At 44.8% G+C, this 16,342-nt stretch overlaps 1 protein-coding gene across 3 annotated transcripts in view; it reads right to left on the bottom strand.

Moving 5' to 3' along the window:
- Positions 1 to 16,342, bottom strand: part of ralgps2 (Ral GEF with PH domain and SH3 binding motif 2) — a 74,208-nt gene that overhangs the window by 34,477 nt on the left and 23,389 nt on the right. For all 3 annotated transcript variants that reach the window (XM_060067178.1, XM_060067177.1, XM_060067179.1), the window contains exons 5-9: positions 16,179 to 16,229; positions 8,792 to 8,875; positions 5,204 to 5,293; positions 4,995 to 5,087; positions 3,497 to 3,623 (exon numbers count right to left, since the gene is read on the bottom strand). In XM_060067178.1, the coding sequence (XP_059923161.1) occupies positions 3,497 to 3,623; positions 4,995 to 5,087; positions 5,204 to 5,293; positions 8,792 to 8,875; positions 16,179 to 16,229 (445 nt within the window). The remainder of the gene's footprint in view (positions 1 to 3,496; positions 3,624 to 4,994; positions 5,088 to 5,203; positions 5,294 to 8,791; positions 8,876 to 16,178; positions 16,230 to 16,342) is intronic.

Here is a 16,342-nt window from a genome sequence, read left to right as displayed (position 1 = left end):
TTTTTTAGCAATGCATTGACTAATATATGCCATTCTCCTAAACCAGCATCCAAACAACACGAGTGTTTGAATACTGCAAAAATAATCGAAAGAAGATCTTCACTAACAATCATTTATGCCTAACAACAGGAACAGGGGATTAGCCTTCTGATTAAAAGATCTTCAAGCTGACCAGGGATTGGAAGATATCACAAAACAGCTGCAAATGTCTACGTTTTGCTCTGGGGGATAGTGGGATGAAAACGGATTGCTGAAAGTCTGGGCAAAATATTTTATATCAAAAAAAATGTACTGCCAATAAAAAGTAAAAAAGGTCAGAATGCTATTTAAAACCCCCAAAAATGAACATTTCCAAAAACCAGATAGGAACAGAAAGAAGTTAAAGATATGGACACACACTACAAAAAATGAAAACGAAAACAAATGAAACCAGGTGACCGTAACTACTAGCAACCGAGAGGTTTGGGGAAGAAAACAAGGTGTGGAGAAGCGAGGAGAAACATTCCTTCCACATAAAACCCTTGAGTTGCTCTTCCACTGAAACATATATCCTGAGATGAAGACTGCCCCCCCCCCTCCTCCCCCATATCCTCTCCCTCCGAGGGGCTGTAAGTCAGCAGAGAGAGACAGAGAGAGGGAGAGACACGGAGGGACCTCGGCAAAGCACAGCAGGAGATGGGCTACTGCACATGTACAGCCTCCACATCTGGATACACATGCAGGAACACACACACACACACACACACACACGCACACACACACGCACACACACACGCACACGCACGCCAGCGCCCCTGACAGTATGGGATAGGCAGTCAGACAGACGTGGGCTGGGTAAAGCCCAAGCTGATGGCTGTTGTGTGCTGCTGATACGGCCTTTCTAGGTCATGGAAACAATTGGAGAATTTTCGACATTCTAAGAAACATACAGCATTAGTTGGCTCGCCAGCCCTCTGTGTACTTTCCACTACTTTTTTCTTCGCTTGCTCACGCAACACAGCTTTCCCCAAAAGCCGAACGTCGAGGCCAGAGCAAGTTTCTGGCCTTGGCTAATCCTACAATTTGACAGCCAGGCACACTTAGTTATTAACAAGCCTGTTTACATTTACAACGCTCATCGTTTGAATAAAAATTACATCTTTGTGAAGAACGAGTGTTGTGTGCATGTTGTAAGCTGCACTGAAGGCTCTTTGTGCTTCTGTGATTAGCGGTTGTCCAGGAACACGCTAATCTATGCCTTAACAGACCAGCGCCTGTGGCACTAGAGGACAGCAGGATTATTGTCTGTCAGCACCAGTCACTAATATCACACTCTTTCTCCTGAACACAAGACACGCATATGCACAAGAGGTGCATAAGAAAATACCAATGGGTGGCCATCACTCTTTAAGCCCAGGCTTAAATCCCGGTGTGGCCATAAATAGACGTCAAGCCGGGAATTCAGTCGGTCGGGAGCAACATGTTTAATGCACAACTACTATGAACTCCTTATGAAACAGACCAGACACACACCACATGGTTAAAGTCAACTGTCAAGTACACGGCAAAATCGTTAAGACTTTCTAAAGGCCCAGCCACTGCCACAGAGGTCTGGAACACCCCACCCACCACATGGGTGGTCAAAAATACACACACAGAAAATACACCCACATCATATTTTGAAAAAAATAGAAATGTCCAGGGGAAGACATTTCCTTCCTTTCTTCCAGCTGTAAAGAAGGCTAACTTCCATTTCAAAGCATTGGCTTTCAGTCTGTTATAATGGCTTTGAATACAAAGCCTGTCAGACAGATAATGGGGAGGGGAGGGGATGTTTTCCTGAATGAGCGATGGAGTACAATTATTGTTCATACTTTATGTAAATGTGAACGTTTTATTGGGGATTCTTCTTCAATGTTTACCAGGCCCGCCATCTAGTTTGCATTGCTTTGGAGGAACTGTGGTGTAATGACGGAAAAACATGGATACCTAGCTACATGATAGCTTGTGTAACTAATGACAATACAAATATGACCTCATGACAACACCCCCCCCCCACAAGTTTCCTTCACATAACTCAGCAGGGATCCCATGAGGAAGACATCTTGGACAAGCAGCTGATGGCCCCAGTGGGCCTGTCCCCCGCCGTGCCCAAACTAACATGCTCTCTCATATGGCTCTAAAACATCTGCCGTTAAACAGTCAATAAACTGCATGAGGGAAAAGGGGAGGATCAAATAAAATAACCAATGTGGGAATGAGTTAGCATCGAGCATTGTCTGAGGGAAGGCGCCGTGTATGAGAGACAGATTGTTGTTATGGATATTATAGAGTGCAGACGGCACAATATGACAGTGGCATTGTGTTTAATTGATTAACTGAAGTGCCATGGTCGCTAATTAAAAATTGTGGTATAATGTTCCTGCACCAGCTCGTATACCACATCTTCCAATGACGCAGTATACATTGCTATTAAATGCATATCTTTAGTCACTTATGTAAGCATTCTAATTAATAATAGTGTGTGTAAATGTTGATAACATTACATTCAATATAACATTTCCAACTCTAGCACTCAATTTAAGGCATTTTCATCAACAACAGAGACCAAGTGTTGTACTATATTGGGCCTGTTGAAAGTTTGAAAGTTGCTTCAAAGAAACTCAAAATGGACAAACAAATAAATCAACCCTGGATGCAGCATAGGAACACATGTTTTTGATACAATTCACAAATAAAGTGTGACTTTTATAGCATTTTATGCGAATGAGATTTGGACGATGTTAATTGTATTAGTGTTTCTCAGTGTAGGGTTCTGTATGCAGGGTATTGGTAGAAAAAAGACTAAAGGTGCTATCCATTTGTATGGTACGCCGGTACGTTCGACCTGATCCAGTGAGAACGTGACGTAATTTCCTGGCTTGCAGCACTTATAGCGTTCCCGTTTCTCATTGGCTAGTCATTGTTTATTACTAGCTACATTAGCCTCTTCAGCAAACCACCTCGAAAACAAACAACACAACTTTACAATGTATTGCACGTACAGCAAGACCGTGCAATGCAAATTGATGATCGGAATAAAGTAGCAATGTAATCAAGTATGTAAGAGCATTTAAAATCGATATTAAAATGACCAACGTGGTACAAATACAAAGAAAATAAATCTCTTTACGGGCGCAGCCATTTTTGTTGTCGAGCCTTCCAGACTTCCTCACTGAAATCGCTCTACTTTCAGAATAGCCAGTGGGACAGACCAAAAGGGGGCGTTCCTCCGTGAAATGCCGCAAGAAAGATGGGGGATTTACAACTTACGACTAGCACGTCCCGGCGTACCATACAAATGGATAGCACCAAAAGTGACAACACGAGTGTGTGTGTGTCATTGCAGTGTAAAAGGTGCTCGTCAGTGTGCGTCATCGTGACAGAGGCATGGTAGTAACTCAGGTGGTGGGGACTGTGCGTCTTGGTGTCAGTCTGTCCGTCTGCGTCTGTGTCAGTGTCTGTGCGTGAGTGTTACCTAGGTAAGGGATGCAGGGCACCATACTCTGGCTGCGTATGTAGTCCCTGAGACGCTTGTAATTGTCCTCTTTGGCCATCAGGTACTCCAGACGCTCAAACGACGCCTTGTCCTTCCGACTCAGTAACTAGTGGAAATAACGTGGGATTAGCCAAACCAAAAACAAACATATGCACATGAATACCACATTGACAGAGACACACACCAACACAAGATATTTGGAGTGGAGCAATTCAGAAAAGAGGACGGAAATATGTGACCTTCAATTGAATAGCCATCAAAGTAAAAAGACACACCCACTTCATGCAGGCCGTCTGATTTTCAGCCTGTTGGCTCAGGTTAAAGGCAAGCACATCCAGTTGTGTAAGCCCAGAAGTATGCAGTGTCCCTGATAGGAAGGCTGCATGTGCGTGAGCAGTCAGTCTCTTGTTCGTGTGGTAGTGTGTGCCTGTCTGTCTGTCTGTCTGTCTGTCTGTCTGTCTGTCTGTCTGTCTGTCTGTCTGTCTGTCTGTCTGTCTGTCTGTCTGTCTGTCTGTCTGTCTGTCTTGGGTTTGCAGAGTTCCAGATGTGGGGCCTTGCTTCATCGTAGAAACTCCACTTTATAGAGACAATGGGAATACCATAGATCCAGCAGTCCAAACTGCGCCATTGCCCCTCTGAGATGCTCAGCTTACTGATCCTCCACCAATAGCGATTAAAGCCAAAAACACGTGCGCACGAGTTGCTGCGTCCGTTTGTCTGCATGCATGTGTGCTCCATTTCTACTACCATCTACAATAGCAGGTGAACAGGGTCCAGGTGGGAAACGGTAGCCCCAATGGGTCTAGCTTTCTAAAGGGGGCTGAAGCAGACTTTAGTCATTTCCATCACAACGTCAGCGCATCGTTGGGTCATTATGTAACCCTTTGGACGCTTCAATCAAAAGTCAGATCTACCGGCCGTGTTGGTTCTGGAGCGCTACCAGACGGCCTCCTCAGCACGGGAGACGGTGGAGTATTGGTTTAATGTGGTCCCTGTCATTCTTTGACTTAAAACACTGTGCAAACAGCTCCACCATGTCAGGATCCTGAAGTAGCCAACGAGGACCAAAGTTATTTGGGAAAGAATGGGAAGAATGAGAATGGGAAGAATGAGAATGGGATCCAGTACTCTTGGCATTGATAGCCTGCGGCTATCATTGCAAAGACTACTGGATCCCATTCTTTCCCAAATAACTTTGGTGGCATTTTATAATTTATTTGACAGAACAGGGATTGACATTCTTTTCTTTCTTCTTTCTGGTATTGCCGCTAACTGGATAGATATTTACAGCCGTTAAAACCACTCATTTATTTATTATTATTTACACTAGGGTTTCATGACGTACCGAGTTTCTACCATTGCAATTCTTTGAAACAATACATTTTTGTTGTCCATTACATCACTGCTAAAAGGATGCCAGGTTTATTTCGCAATGGTGCATTCCGTCATGCGACGTGTCGCGGGTGTGTCCACCTACCGCCCACGTCTTGCTCAGTCTGAAGATGGGAGCGCTCTGCAGGCCCGAAACCACCGCCATGACCGCATGCAGGTTGTTCATGTCGCACAGTTTCTGCAGAGAGTCAGGCACATGAGGGCCGAGAGGAACCGCCCGGCGCCACAGGCACTCATAAAGGCAGGATAAACAGGGGCATGGGGGCCATTTCGGTGCGTCTTTGATGCACGTACCTTGGCAGTGCGTATGTACAGACTCAGCACCTCTGCTCTGATCTTCAGCGTTTGTGCGTGGAGTATCTCCCGCACCACCCAGAAGCTGGTCTAGAAAACAAACACACACACACACCCAGCGTGTTAAGTCAATTAATCTTCACAGACTTTGGAAAAAAGGCAGACACGGCAATCACTGGGCCCCATGACACATTCAAAATGAAATCACCCTGTGGTTAATATCTTCAAAGCACAACAGGACCTATGATACAAAGGTAGAGTCAGGAGGGTTCTGGATTGTTAAAAGGCGGCTAGACTTGAGAGGGAGACAGAGCAAGAGAGAGAGCGAGAGAGAGAGAGCGAGAGAGAGAGAGCGAGAGAGGGACCAAAGACTTTTGAAGCAGAGGATCCAGCAGAGTAGAAAAACAGACTACCAGGAGGAACAAATCCCATCAACTGCTCACCATGTGCGCTTTAAAAAAAACACAAAATACAGAGGGGAAAAAATTGAGGAAAACCCTGAGCTTGCATAGCGATTAAAATACATACATTTAGGTGGTGATAAGTCAGGTGGACTGTTTTTTTCTCCCTGCATGTCTGCATGTAGTGTGCATGTTTATATTTGTGTATGCTTTCAAAAGAGTTTGTCTTGTCTAAGGGGATGTCTCTTGTGGGAGAGTGCAGGCAAGCCGGTAAATTCTGACTGCACGCGCACACAGACAAAATAAAAATAAATGTACAACAAACAGATACTCCCCTCTCCCCCACAGGGCTCAGACTTGAGCTTTAAGCGGCCGTTTGTCTGTACATTGTATTCCTGATTAAACTTGCTTAAACCGTCTAATGCTAGCTGACGGTAACGTGGCCCATGAACACCAAACGTCACTGTTTCCCTTATTTAACTTTGTTTTTCCCTCCCATCTCCTTCAGATCTGAACAGAGTAGGTGCTCGGCCGTGTCATTTTCTTCCAAAATCTATATTCTCTCTCTGTGTGTGTGTGTGTGTGTGTGTGTGTGTGTGTGTGTGTGTGTGTGTGTGTGTGTGTGTGTGTGTGTGTGTGTGTGTGTGTGTGTGTGTGTGTGTGTGTGTGTGTGTGTGTGTGTGTGTGTCTTTCAGTGAGTACTTTTATTCTCAGACACCTCGAAGACCGATTCTTCACTTCACACTCACTCCCATTTAATCTCAGAAGCAATCACACCCATGGTGATACAGAGCCAGATGTGCCTCATATTCCTCATCTAGCTGTTGAAAATGATATGTTCACGGGGAACATTTGAGGTGAACGTGGAAGAGGGAGGGCCACAGAGACAAACGAGAAACAGGTGAACCGTGTCTTCTCTCGTCGTATTACGTGTCTGTAAAAGGGGCCTCTGGGGAGCCCTCTTTCACCATAAAGATGGAGCGGATAGAGATACCAAAGCTGATGTCCCTGCATTTCATCTGCTCTGCTGCACTGCAGACAACGGTGCAGCCGACGGGCTTTAGCAGCACTGCTCTTCCCCGAGAACATTAACTGTGTGACACAGACCTCTACAACCCGGCAGAACTTGCAGACATTTAATATCCCTGCAGTGGTCCGGCTTCTTAGGGCTAACCCGAAGCGTTTGAGCACATTGTTAATAGAAGGGAGACTTGGGTTTGATGTAGTGGAGCATCGCAGAGCACATTATCCGGTCCATCGTGGCTTGCGTGGATAAGTGTCGTTCAATGCAAGGAAAACGCCTGCCAAGTCCACCATGATCGCAATGCGCCTGTGTGTTCAGAGATCAAGATGGATGGAAATGAAACGTGAACTTTTGAAGTCGTCTGGGAGTCCCTCTGGTTACACATCGTCTAAACATCCTTACAATGATGATATCTCAGCCTTAAAAAGCCTGCTCAATGATGAGAAACCCCTCAATATAAGTAATGGCCAGACCCCAGCCTATAGCTGGGGTCCAGACAGTTTGATGGGCAGCTAGAGGAGGTGGGGCGGACAGGACGACAATATAAACAGAGTTTTGAACAAGGTAATACACCTGCCCTGCTTCAAGGAGGGGGGAGTGGGACGCACACTTGTTTAGTTTGCGTCTGAGTGACTTGTTTGTGTATATTGTGAGATGGAGAGATCATCAAGAAATTTGAACCCTCCTCGAACAACCCAGACTAAATTCTAGCGGAAGGAAGATAAGATGGTTCCCGTCCATTTCCTCTGCTGTTATGTTGACTTGAAACCTCTGTTCCATTTTAGGGGGCTTATTGCCCAAAGGTCATCAACAAACCGTAAAATAAATAACTTGCCTAAGACGCATTGAGGCACAGCTGAGTCCAAGCGTCTTTAGTCACCTCTAGAAATGTTTAGTTTCATCGACCATCATATTGTTATTAGCCTATTATCAAAATTTGTATGACTAATACAACAATGTGAATTCAAATACAGGTGTAGAATGCATCATACCAAAATCCCATACCCCTACGGGATTGTAAAAAAAATATTTTAAAGACTCGCTAACAGTTATTAATGAAGAATGTGCATGCTACCCGAAAAGTGATATGTTCGGTCAATTATGCTCCTGTCTCCTGATAGGGACTTTTTCCAAAAAAAAAGAAAAAAAAGACAGATGGACTGATGAAATGCCGAAGAATTCTTCTCTCGTCTTGATGCCTGCTAAACCGACTTGCCAGTCCCCCTATGCTCTGTTAGATTTCATAATGCGTTGCCATCAAAACTCCAAGAGATGGACGAGGAAACGGCCTCAGCTCATGCTAGCAGCCTGTCTGGATCCCTTATTCGTCAAACGTCCCAAGTCCCATTATTCAAAAACGGTTCATTTTCCTTGGCCCATATCCGCCCAAATGTGTGTAGCTAACATCTTGAATCGCCGTTTGGGATCTGCTATACATGGCTTTGTGGGGAAAGTTTCCACAGCCACACATTCTTGCTAAATCATCTGATATTTATACTGGAGGGCAGTGAGGCTGGCCTTTAAAGCAGTCCTGGAAAAAAACAACTGGAGTGAGACGAAAGGGTATCGTCATGCACATGACATCATGCCCTGGACCTCGCTGTTCACGATGTCGAAGGGGCACCCAGAGAACATGCTGCCACACACACACACACACACACTTTGTCTATCAACCCCCCCCCAATCTGACATCAGGAGGTCAGCCCAGGACTGTGTGTTTGTCGAAGAGCGGCGCTTTCCTCGCCTGTGGTGTCTCTGTGACTGACGGAGAGCAGCGGCGGTTACTAGGGGGCTTGAAGCCAAGATGTCCGACACATCAGGTTCCCAGTGGGAAGCCCTTCTGAGCGCTGCCATGACCACGGCCAAGTCTTCACAACACGGATCTCTCGGAGCGCTCGGTTGATGATTTGGTACTTCGAGGTTAGGGGGTGAGGGAGACGATGGAAATACAATACGTGGTCTTTCCGACGGTTTGTGCCAAGTGCTGCACATTTTGCAACATCCCCGAAGGGAAGTCTCCCTTAGCCCCTCCTTCCGGGAAAGACCCCCATTTAGGGGTCACAATATTAATTGTAGGGTGGAGGGCCAGTACACATCATATGTACGGCGTGTGGACCTCATTTAGCCTCATTAGCGGTGTGTGCGTCTGTTTCCCTTTCTCACCTGGTTGAACCTGCGTGTGAAGGCTACAGCGTTGGGTGCAGAGCTGTGCTTCTCCTTCTTATTCCAGCCACAGCTCGACAACTCCTGCAAACAGGGAGACATTTTTGGTCATGCAGTGAAAATATTGGAGCCCGACAAAGTATGGAATTCTCTTAAAAACAAATCGGCAGATCACTTTTTACTGCCCAGCTTATAATTTATGGCCATTGACGATAAGATAAATAACGAAGACATGTTGGAATTCACGTGGTTTACATACTTTCCCACAAAAAGATGCATTCCTAGGCATTCACAGTTTTGTATTCAATTTTACTTTGTGCATAAATGGACAAAATAATTACTATGGTTTGGTAAGCCAGCAAGCAGAATACAAGGTTGTTGCATGCAATTACTCATTTTGCAATGCAAAATGAGTAATAAATATAATTCACTAAATGCCATCTGGTGTATACTTTTATCCATAGAGTGCATTCAGTCTCAGCATTGGTCTCCCCGTTGGGAGATCTTATTAGAAAAGGCTTGAGGAGATCCTGACACTAACGGCTGCAAATATTTGGCACAAAAGACACCATCAAATGTAATTAATAATAATGAGGTAAGCAGACGAGGACGTTTTGTTCCCCTTCCTTTGGGCAATACAATTCATCATTACGAATTGGATAATAAAATCTGCCAAAAGCCTGAGAGACACAGGATGTGCTGCTTTCAAACATCCAGGAGCACTGCCACCTCTGATAAAATGATCATCAGCATAAGGAAGATCATTTGCAATACATGATTAGTTTCGTCAAATAGGGGAACGGTGTTCATTGTTATCCTTCAGGGCTGAAAAACAGTAGGGAAGGTGAGAAGGAGCAGAGTACGGTGGGCTAACCCATGAAAAACAATGCAAAGAAGACACTGAACAGATGATCCATCAAGAGAAAGTCTGCTTTCAAAATCCACCTTGAGTACCAAAGAAATACCCAAGGTATTACGGGCTTGCCTCGATATTCAAACAAATCCGAAACGGGAAAACTGAAAACAGTTCATCAAATAAGAAGAACTACTACTGCCACTTTTTATGAGTTACAATTCAAATGATTCCTGAGAATTGCTTGCAGACAATGCAAGGCCACAAATCCAACGTACGTTTCAGTGACATAAATGGCTATTAACATGCTAAGCTGGACGGGTCTGGGCTGGTGGGTCCGTGCAGACGGAGACAGAGACCACACAGAACTTGTGAGGGAACCTGGACCCTCCCTTGGACCCGGCCGGCCCCTTCCAGGCCAGGGACATTGACGTAACAGTAGGAAAAACGTTGTGCAAGCCTCCCTCGCACAGCCTGCCAGCCCGCCCGACCGACGTCTGGCCGCGTTGTGAATGACCGAGTTAGGCTGCAAGCTCCCCACAGCACAATACCCGCTCTGGGACCCTCTGTCTGAGCCAAACACCCTCCACCAGCTGCTCATAAGACCACAATAAGAGGAGCGGTCCCATGCGGAAATGGTTAATCCAGTGTGTGTGTGTGTGTGTGTGTGTGTGTGTGTGTGTGTGTGTGTGTGTGTGTGTGTGTGTGTGTGTGTGTGTGTGTGTGTGTGTGTGGCAGTCCGTTAGGGCGAAGGAAGTTGCACATCAAACACAGATGTTTGAGGCCGACTTCAGAGGGCTGGTGAGTGTGATGCCTCTCTGGAAGAGGATAGGGCGGGAACAGAGGAAAGAAGAAGAAAAACAGGGCATTTGGGGGGAGCCTTTGGCCTGTCAAGCTGCATCCGTGGGAGGTACGGTGCCCTGGTATGAGTCAGGGCACATGAGAGGGAATAAAGGAAAACAGTGCAGCCGGCGGGCCGTCTGTAACAAGTTCGGCCAGACCTCAATGCTCCTTAAGAACGTCTTGTTTACATGACGTCAGCCTTACTGAAATAGATACATACATCTTCCACCTTCCCGTCGACCGCAAAACCAATCTTCCTCCCACACCGCCCACTAGACACCCCATCCCAGTGTGAGTGGCCCGTTTCGACATGCGTGCATACGTGTGCGTCTCTCGGGTCAGACCACTAACCTGACCACCTAAACACTGCTCCCCGTGTCACGTCTTACCTCCAAACGTCAACAATGCCTGACTCTCCAGACCGCCGCAGCGTCGCCAATCAAACGCGTCGCTAAAAGACACGACCGCCTCTCACCAGAGCCACCCAGCAATCCTGTCTATTTATTTATGTTTCCAAGACCAAGCCACCCTTTATTTAGACAGTCCTCAGTATGACGTTCCCAACATCATACCATCTGTCAGTAACAATTGACCTATGCAGTACGTGGTGTCCGATTGATTTTCTCAAAAGAGGCATTGTTGCCACATCTTGAAAGTAAAAACATGTAACTCCACATCACAAATAAACTCAGTTAACAGTGGTTATATTTGGTCTGAGCTAATGATAATATAGATATATATAGATAATATAGTCATAATATGGTGGATCAGGATAAGGCCTAATCTGGCATCCAGCAGTCATACTATGTTGCAGCAGAACCTTTGGGGGGGGAGACGGCAGAGAGCATGGGCCATCACAGAGATATTCTACAGAAGGGAAAGTAATTCCTGAGAGTGGATGAAGCTTTCAGAAGAGCATTTTATTAAGTTTATTTCTACAGTGGCAAGTCTACATGGTCGTAATTTGAAACCTTTCTACAGTGTACTAATGCTGGCCGAGTTTGTGTTCTCCAATCACACGCTTACAGATCACCGCCTCAAGCAACATGATTGGTCAAAGAACCAATACGAACAGAAAGAAGGTGAAACGCCATGTTCACCCAGATTTGAGCTTGTTTGCCGTCAGACTTTAGAAACGACTCTAAGGTCTGATTTGTGAGACTATACATGACCTAGATTAGCGCTCGATCATTGGTTGTGAATACACTGCCTTTGCAGACAATCAATGGACACTTACCGTTCATAAAATGTAGTTTAATAATCCTAGCGGGATCATTAGATATTTAAACAATGATTCGATTTATTGTCTGTTACTTAAATGTTTCCCGAACATGATAGGACCTAAAGCATCGAGATTGGACTATTAAAGTGTTGCCAGGCAAAACAACCGCGAGCGGATGCAGTTAGTGTGATGAAATAGCAGTGAGCTGATCCAGCCTGGGCAAAATCCCAGAGAAGTTTATTCAATTTATTTCCTTTGACTTTAAAGTTTAATTTCACACTGGAGGCACTAAAGAACGCAGGCCCACTTGAAAAAAAGAGGAACTATGACAGCGGCCCCAGTAAAGGGGTCTGTGTAGGCTGTACCCCGCCCGACCAGAGATATGCTGTCAACGCCACACGTCGCCTGAGCACGTTAGGGCTGCTAGAATAAGACTACTTCATTGACACTGTGTGTCAATTGCCTGCTTTACATTGGACTAGCCAATTACTGCTTGGTCGCAGATCTAGATAATCCCATCAGGGATACCGCAGGCATTTAATCTTTCTAATGTCTAGATGGAAAACTGGCATTGAGGGTCCATGTGACTCCTAAGGCGAGACCACAGGCCATGACAGAACTGATGAAGAGGGGAGGCAGGAAGAAAGGAACCCCACAAAATGAGTGAGTGATTGAGTGAGTGAGTAATGGAAAATCTGCACAATGCCGTGGGTGCCCTTGCACTATATTTGTACGTGCTCCTCTGAGCAAAGACCGCTGGCGTTATGACACACAGAGCTGCAGTCCAGTCCCAGCCAACCTCAGCCCTAAGGAAGGAGTACTCCATGATAAACGTGAGGTTTAAGTCATTCAAGACGAATGTTGAAGCCCAAAAGCAGGTTGGTACGATGACACCATGAGTGTAGCAGCATGTGCTAATGAATCCCAGTGCATTTCATGACCGCATGGCAGGACGTACGCATCGGCCACACGTCAACGCTGTTAAGGAAACATTGACACAGCCTTTAACACGCGATACCCTTGTTCACGTACAACAAGATGACGACCATTACATTTTTTTTGGTCAGACTGAAGACCAGGATGTAGGCCCCGCAGCATCTCTGAAGCGTTCCCGCTGCCATTGACATTGGTGAGCCGCTTCTTTCAGAATAGGAGTATGCGTGAGTGAGTATTTCCGTCGTGCCTCTCAGTGATCAATCGAAGATGTTTAGTCATTTTGTGGCTACGAGGAACGAGCATACTTCTCAATGGAACATAAAAGCTGAACAGCCAAGAGTTTATATACGAAGGCGAGACCTGCTACGCTTGTGCCTGCAAGACATACTTTGTGCTTTATGTCTCCGGCTGTTTTTAGGGCTGTTGTTATGACCCCAGCCTGAAAAATAAAAGGGAACACAATCCTTTTCCTTCACATCTATTTACTTCCTCCTCTCCACCGCTCAGTAAAGACATTATCAGTGTATACACCCAAAGCCAAGAGAAATGTAGGGGATTGATGTGGTCAGATAAGTGAAGTATAGTTAAAAAAACATTCAGCCTAACTTGCCATGGTTATCAGCAGGAAATACAGTCAGGGGATCAGTCTGACTTTACAATACCAACGGGTTGAATGAAGGAGCATTACACGAAGGGTCTGTGTTCTCCATCACCGTGTGGGACGGGATGGGACAGATCTACTGCTGGAGTCTCCATCTGTCTCGCCAGACTGCTGAAGACAGGATGGGATCAAACGCGTTACGTTTTCTGTTTAACAGATTAGTATCTCCCCGCCCACACCTCTCCCTGATCCCACACACTGGAGAAACGCTGAGGGGGATCCTGTAATGTCTTTGGCTCAGAAGGACACCACCAGCTCTCCTTCGCTTCCCACCATTGGACATGAAGCAGGGTTACGTTACTTGCATAACACTACGATGTAGGCCAAAGTCTGAACTTCTACTGTAAGCTATGAACTATGCGACATGTGTAGCAGAGTGAAGGCAGGGTTAGCTATATGGACCCGGCCCGACCCTCTGAATACATGGGAATGGGATGTTTTAGAGGATGATACATGTCCTTCACTTAAACAGAGAGCATTTGTGTGCTCTATATTGCCATTGTTTACATTTGTTGCATTTGCAAGCGCAAGCTACATTTTCCTCAAGGGTATTGATACAATGAAGTTATTGAACCAAATTATAGTGGTTATGAATGTTTTAGTGAAGCCAGGAGGGACAGTTACGACGGTTTCTTCACCCAGACTGGTTCCATCCTTTCAAAGGTTTTGCTCCTCATGAAAAAGCTCCATCATTGGCATAAAGACAGCCAAAATTGTTCCCTCATGCAGCCAGGTAGACTACTGTACGCATTCCCAGTTCCTAAGCCATATGCCTTGTATCAGTGCACATAGGGGGATTTTTCATTGATTTTCAACACACACACACACACACACACACACACACACACACACACACACACACACACACACACACACACACACACACACACACACACACACACACACACACACACACACACACACACACACACACACACACTAAATGGTTATGATGTGCTAATGGAGATAAGACAGACACTTTTTACAACATCAGCCACAGGGCCAACTCAAGACTTGATTTACACTTATATATATATATATATATATATATATATATATATATATATATATATATATATATATATATATATCTTAGATAACAGGTCAATAGAGTCATTGTGTTGTACATTTCCAACATAACAACAAAACACTAAACCAAACCACAGAAGATAAAAAAGGCAGCTGTAGCTGGCAACTCTCATGGAAAGAAACATTTTAATTATTGCCTTGCCGACATTGAAGAACAGGTTTGGATACAAACTGTGCTGTGATGGCATCATTGAAATAAATTTATATTTTTATAGTTTACTGCAGACCGGTAAAACTTGAAAGACACCTGTTGGAAAATCCTGACCCTTGTGTGACTTTCGATTATGCAAGACATCGAAGTACTTCAGATGTAATCTTGTCGAGAGTGCCTGGAGGGGTGTCTGGACTACCCAATCCATTGAGGTATTGTGGAGGCGTATGACGCAGATCCATATTTTGTGATCCAACATCAAAACAATACGTAATGGAAAATACTAAAATAAAAAAAACAGAAGTAGATTGGGAAAGTAGGGATCAGACTGTACAAAAACAAAGGTCATCTTCAGTGCTATCAGATCACTAGAAACCCTAAACAAATCTATTGCAAGACATATTCTTTGGTTCCATTTGATTTATAAAAATATGTGCCATAAAGAATCTTAATATCAATACAGGACAAATACCCTGTCAAAAACCCAGAATGACACAATGACTTGTGAAGGTCTTCGCCAAGCAGGTGATGCCTCGACCGCTTTGATAGATCTATCTACCAATCCATCTGTCCATCCATGCAACCGTTTTCCCTTCCTTTGCTTAGGTGTGCTGGGCGCCCACTGATGGAACCCAGAACGTGGTTTGCTAGGTCAGTTATTCTTTGTGAACGTCCCTCGCAGGAGACAAACCCTTGGACAGCAGGAAGAAAATGTTTGTCTCTAGGCCATGAAACCCTGGTGTACTGAACACACAGAACCCTTCTTCAGAAGCCTTTGTCAGCACCTCTATCGGATGAACACGCAGAAGAAAATCTTGTGTCTCCGCTCTTTCATATTTCCCAGATCTTGAAGATGCCTCAGGATCGTCTCCTGAAAAAAGGTCTTTAAATGATTTTAAATTTTCATTCCAGTCAGTGTAGTTTGACATGACATGAAAATGACGTCATGTTGGGATTTAATAAATCACTCAGAAAGAGCGTCTGCTTGTAACATTCCATTGAGATGCCAACATTTTGTAGGGAATTGATAATAGTGATAACGTTTCAACAGACTTCGGCCTCAATCGGTTGAACCGCTTCTTCATTTGATCTTTGTTCTTTGTTTGAAACATACCGTAATGCTTTTAATGTGGCAAAGCTTTAACTCCTCGCTACTTAACGAACCGAACATTCCAAAAATGTGAAAAACCTTTGAGCGTACATTGAGGAAAGACGTACTGTACAACTTCCATAAAAGTAAGCTCTCGAACCATGATTCTCTGCAGATTAACTTCATTCCTCCCCTCAGCTTGTTGCTCTCGTTCCAGCTCAAATGGCGGACAATCAATTTAACGTAGCACCACTTTCAGCCAAAAGCACTTTTCTTGGTTGAAAAAGTTCAGGTTTCAAAGGAAGCCGCTTCATTGTTGAAAGGCACAGCCCTGGTGAAAGCTTTTAGGAGAATATAGTCCCAAAACAAAGTAATTCAGAGCACTAATAAAATAAAAAAGTTTGATGATGACTGGGTCAATGTGATTGGGTTTCAATTTTTTTTTTGCGACACTAATGGCCATCATACATATCATTCAAAAATAAACTTTCGACTGGGGCAGGGGAACGAACACAAACACACACACACACACACACACTTACCTCTGGCTGGATGGCGATGAACACCGGGGCATCCATGAGTGTAATCTGGCCCTGAGGAACACAAGACACAACAGCTGTGAGAGCCACGGCACTCAGGTCGGATCAAACAGGCTCCTAACTGGACTGGAAGTTTCCAGAGACATCATGAAGCAATTCATCTGGCA

This window comes from Gadus macrocephalus, chromosome 12 (assembly GCF_031168955.1).
Source record: "Gadus macrocephalus chromosome 12, ASM3116895v1".
In the NCBI taxonomy this organism is placed as follows: Eukaryota; Metazoa; Chordata; class Actinopteri; order Gadiformes; family Gadidae; genus Gadus; species Gadus macrocephalus.
This window is presented reverse-complemented; position numbering and strand designations above follow the sequence as displayed.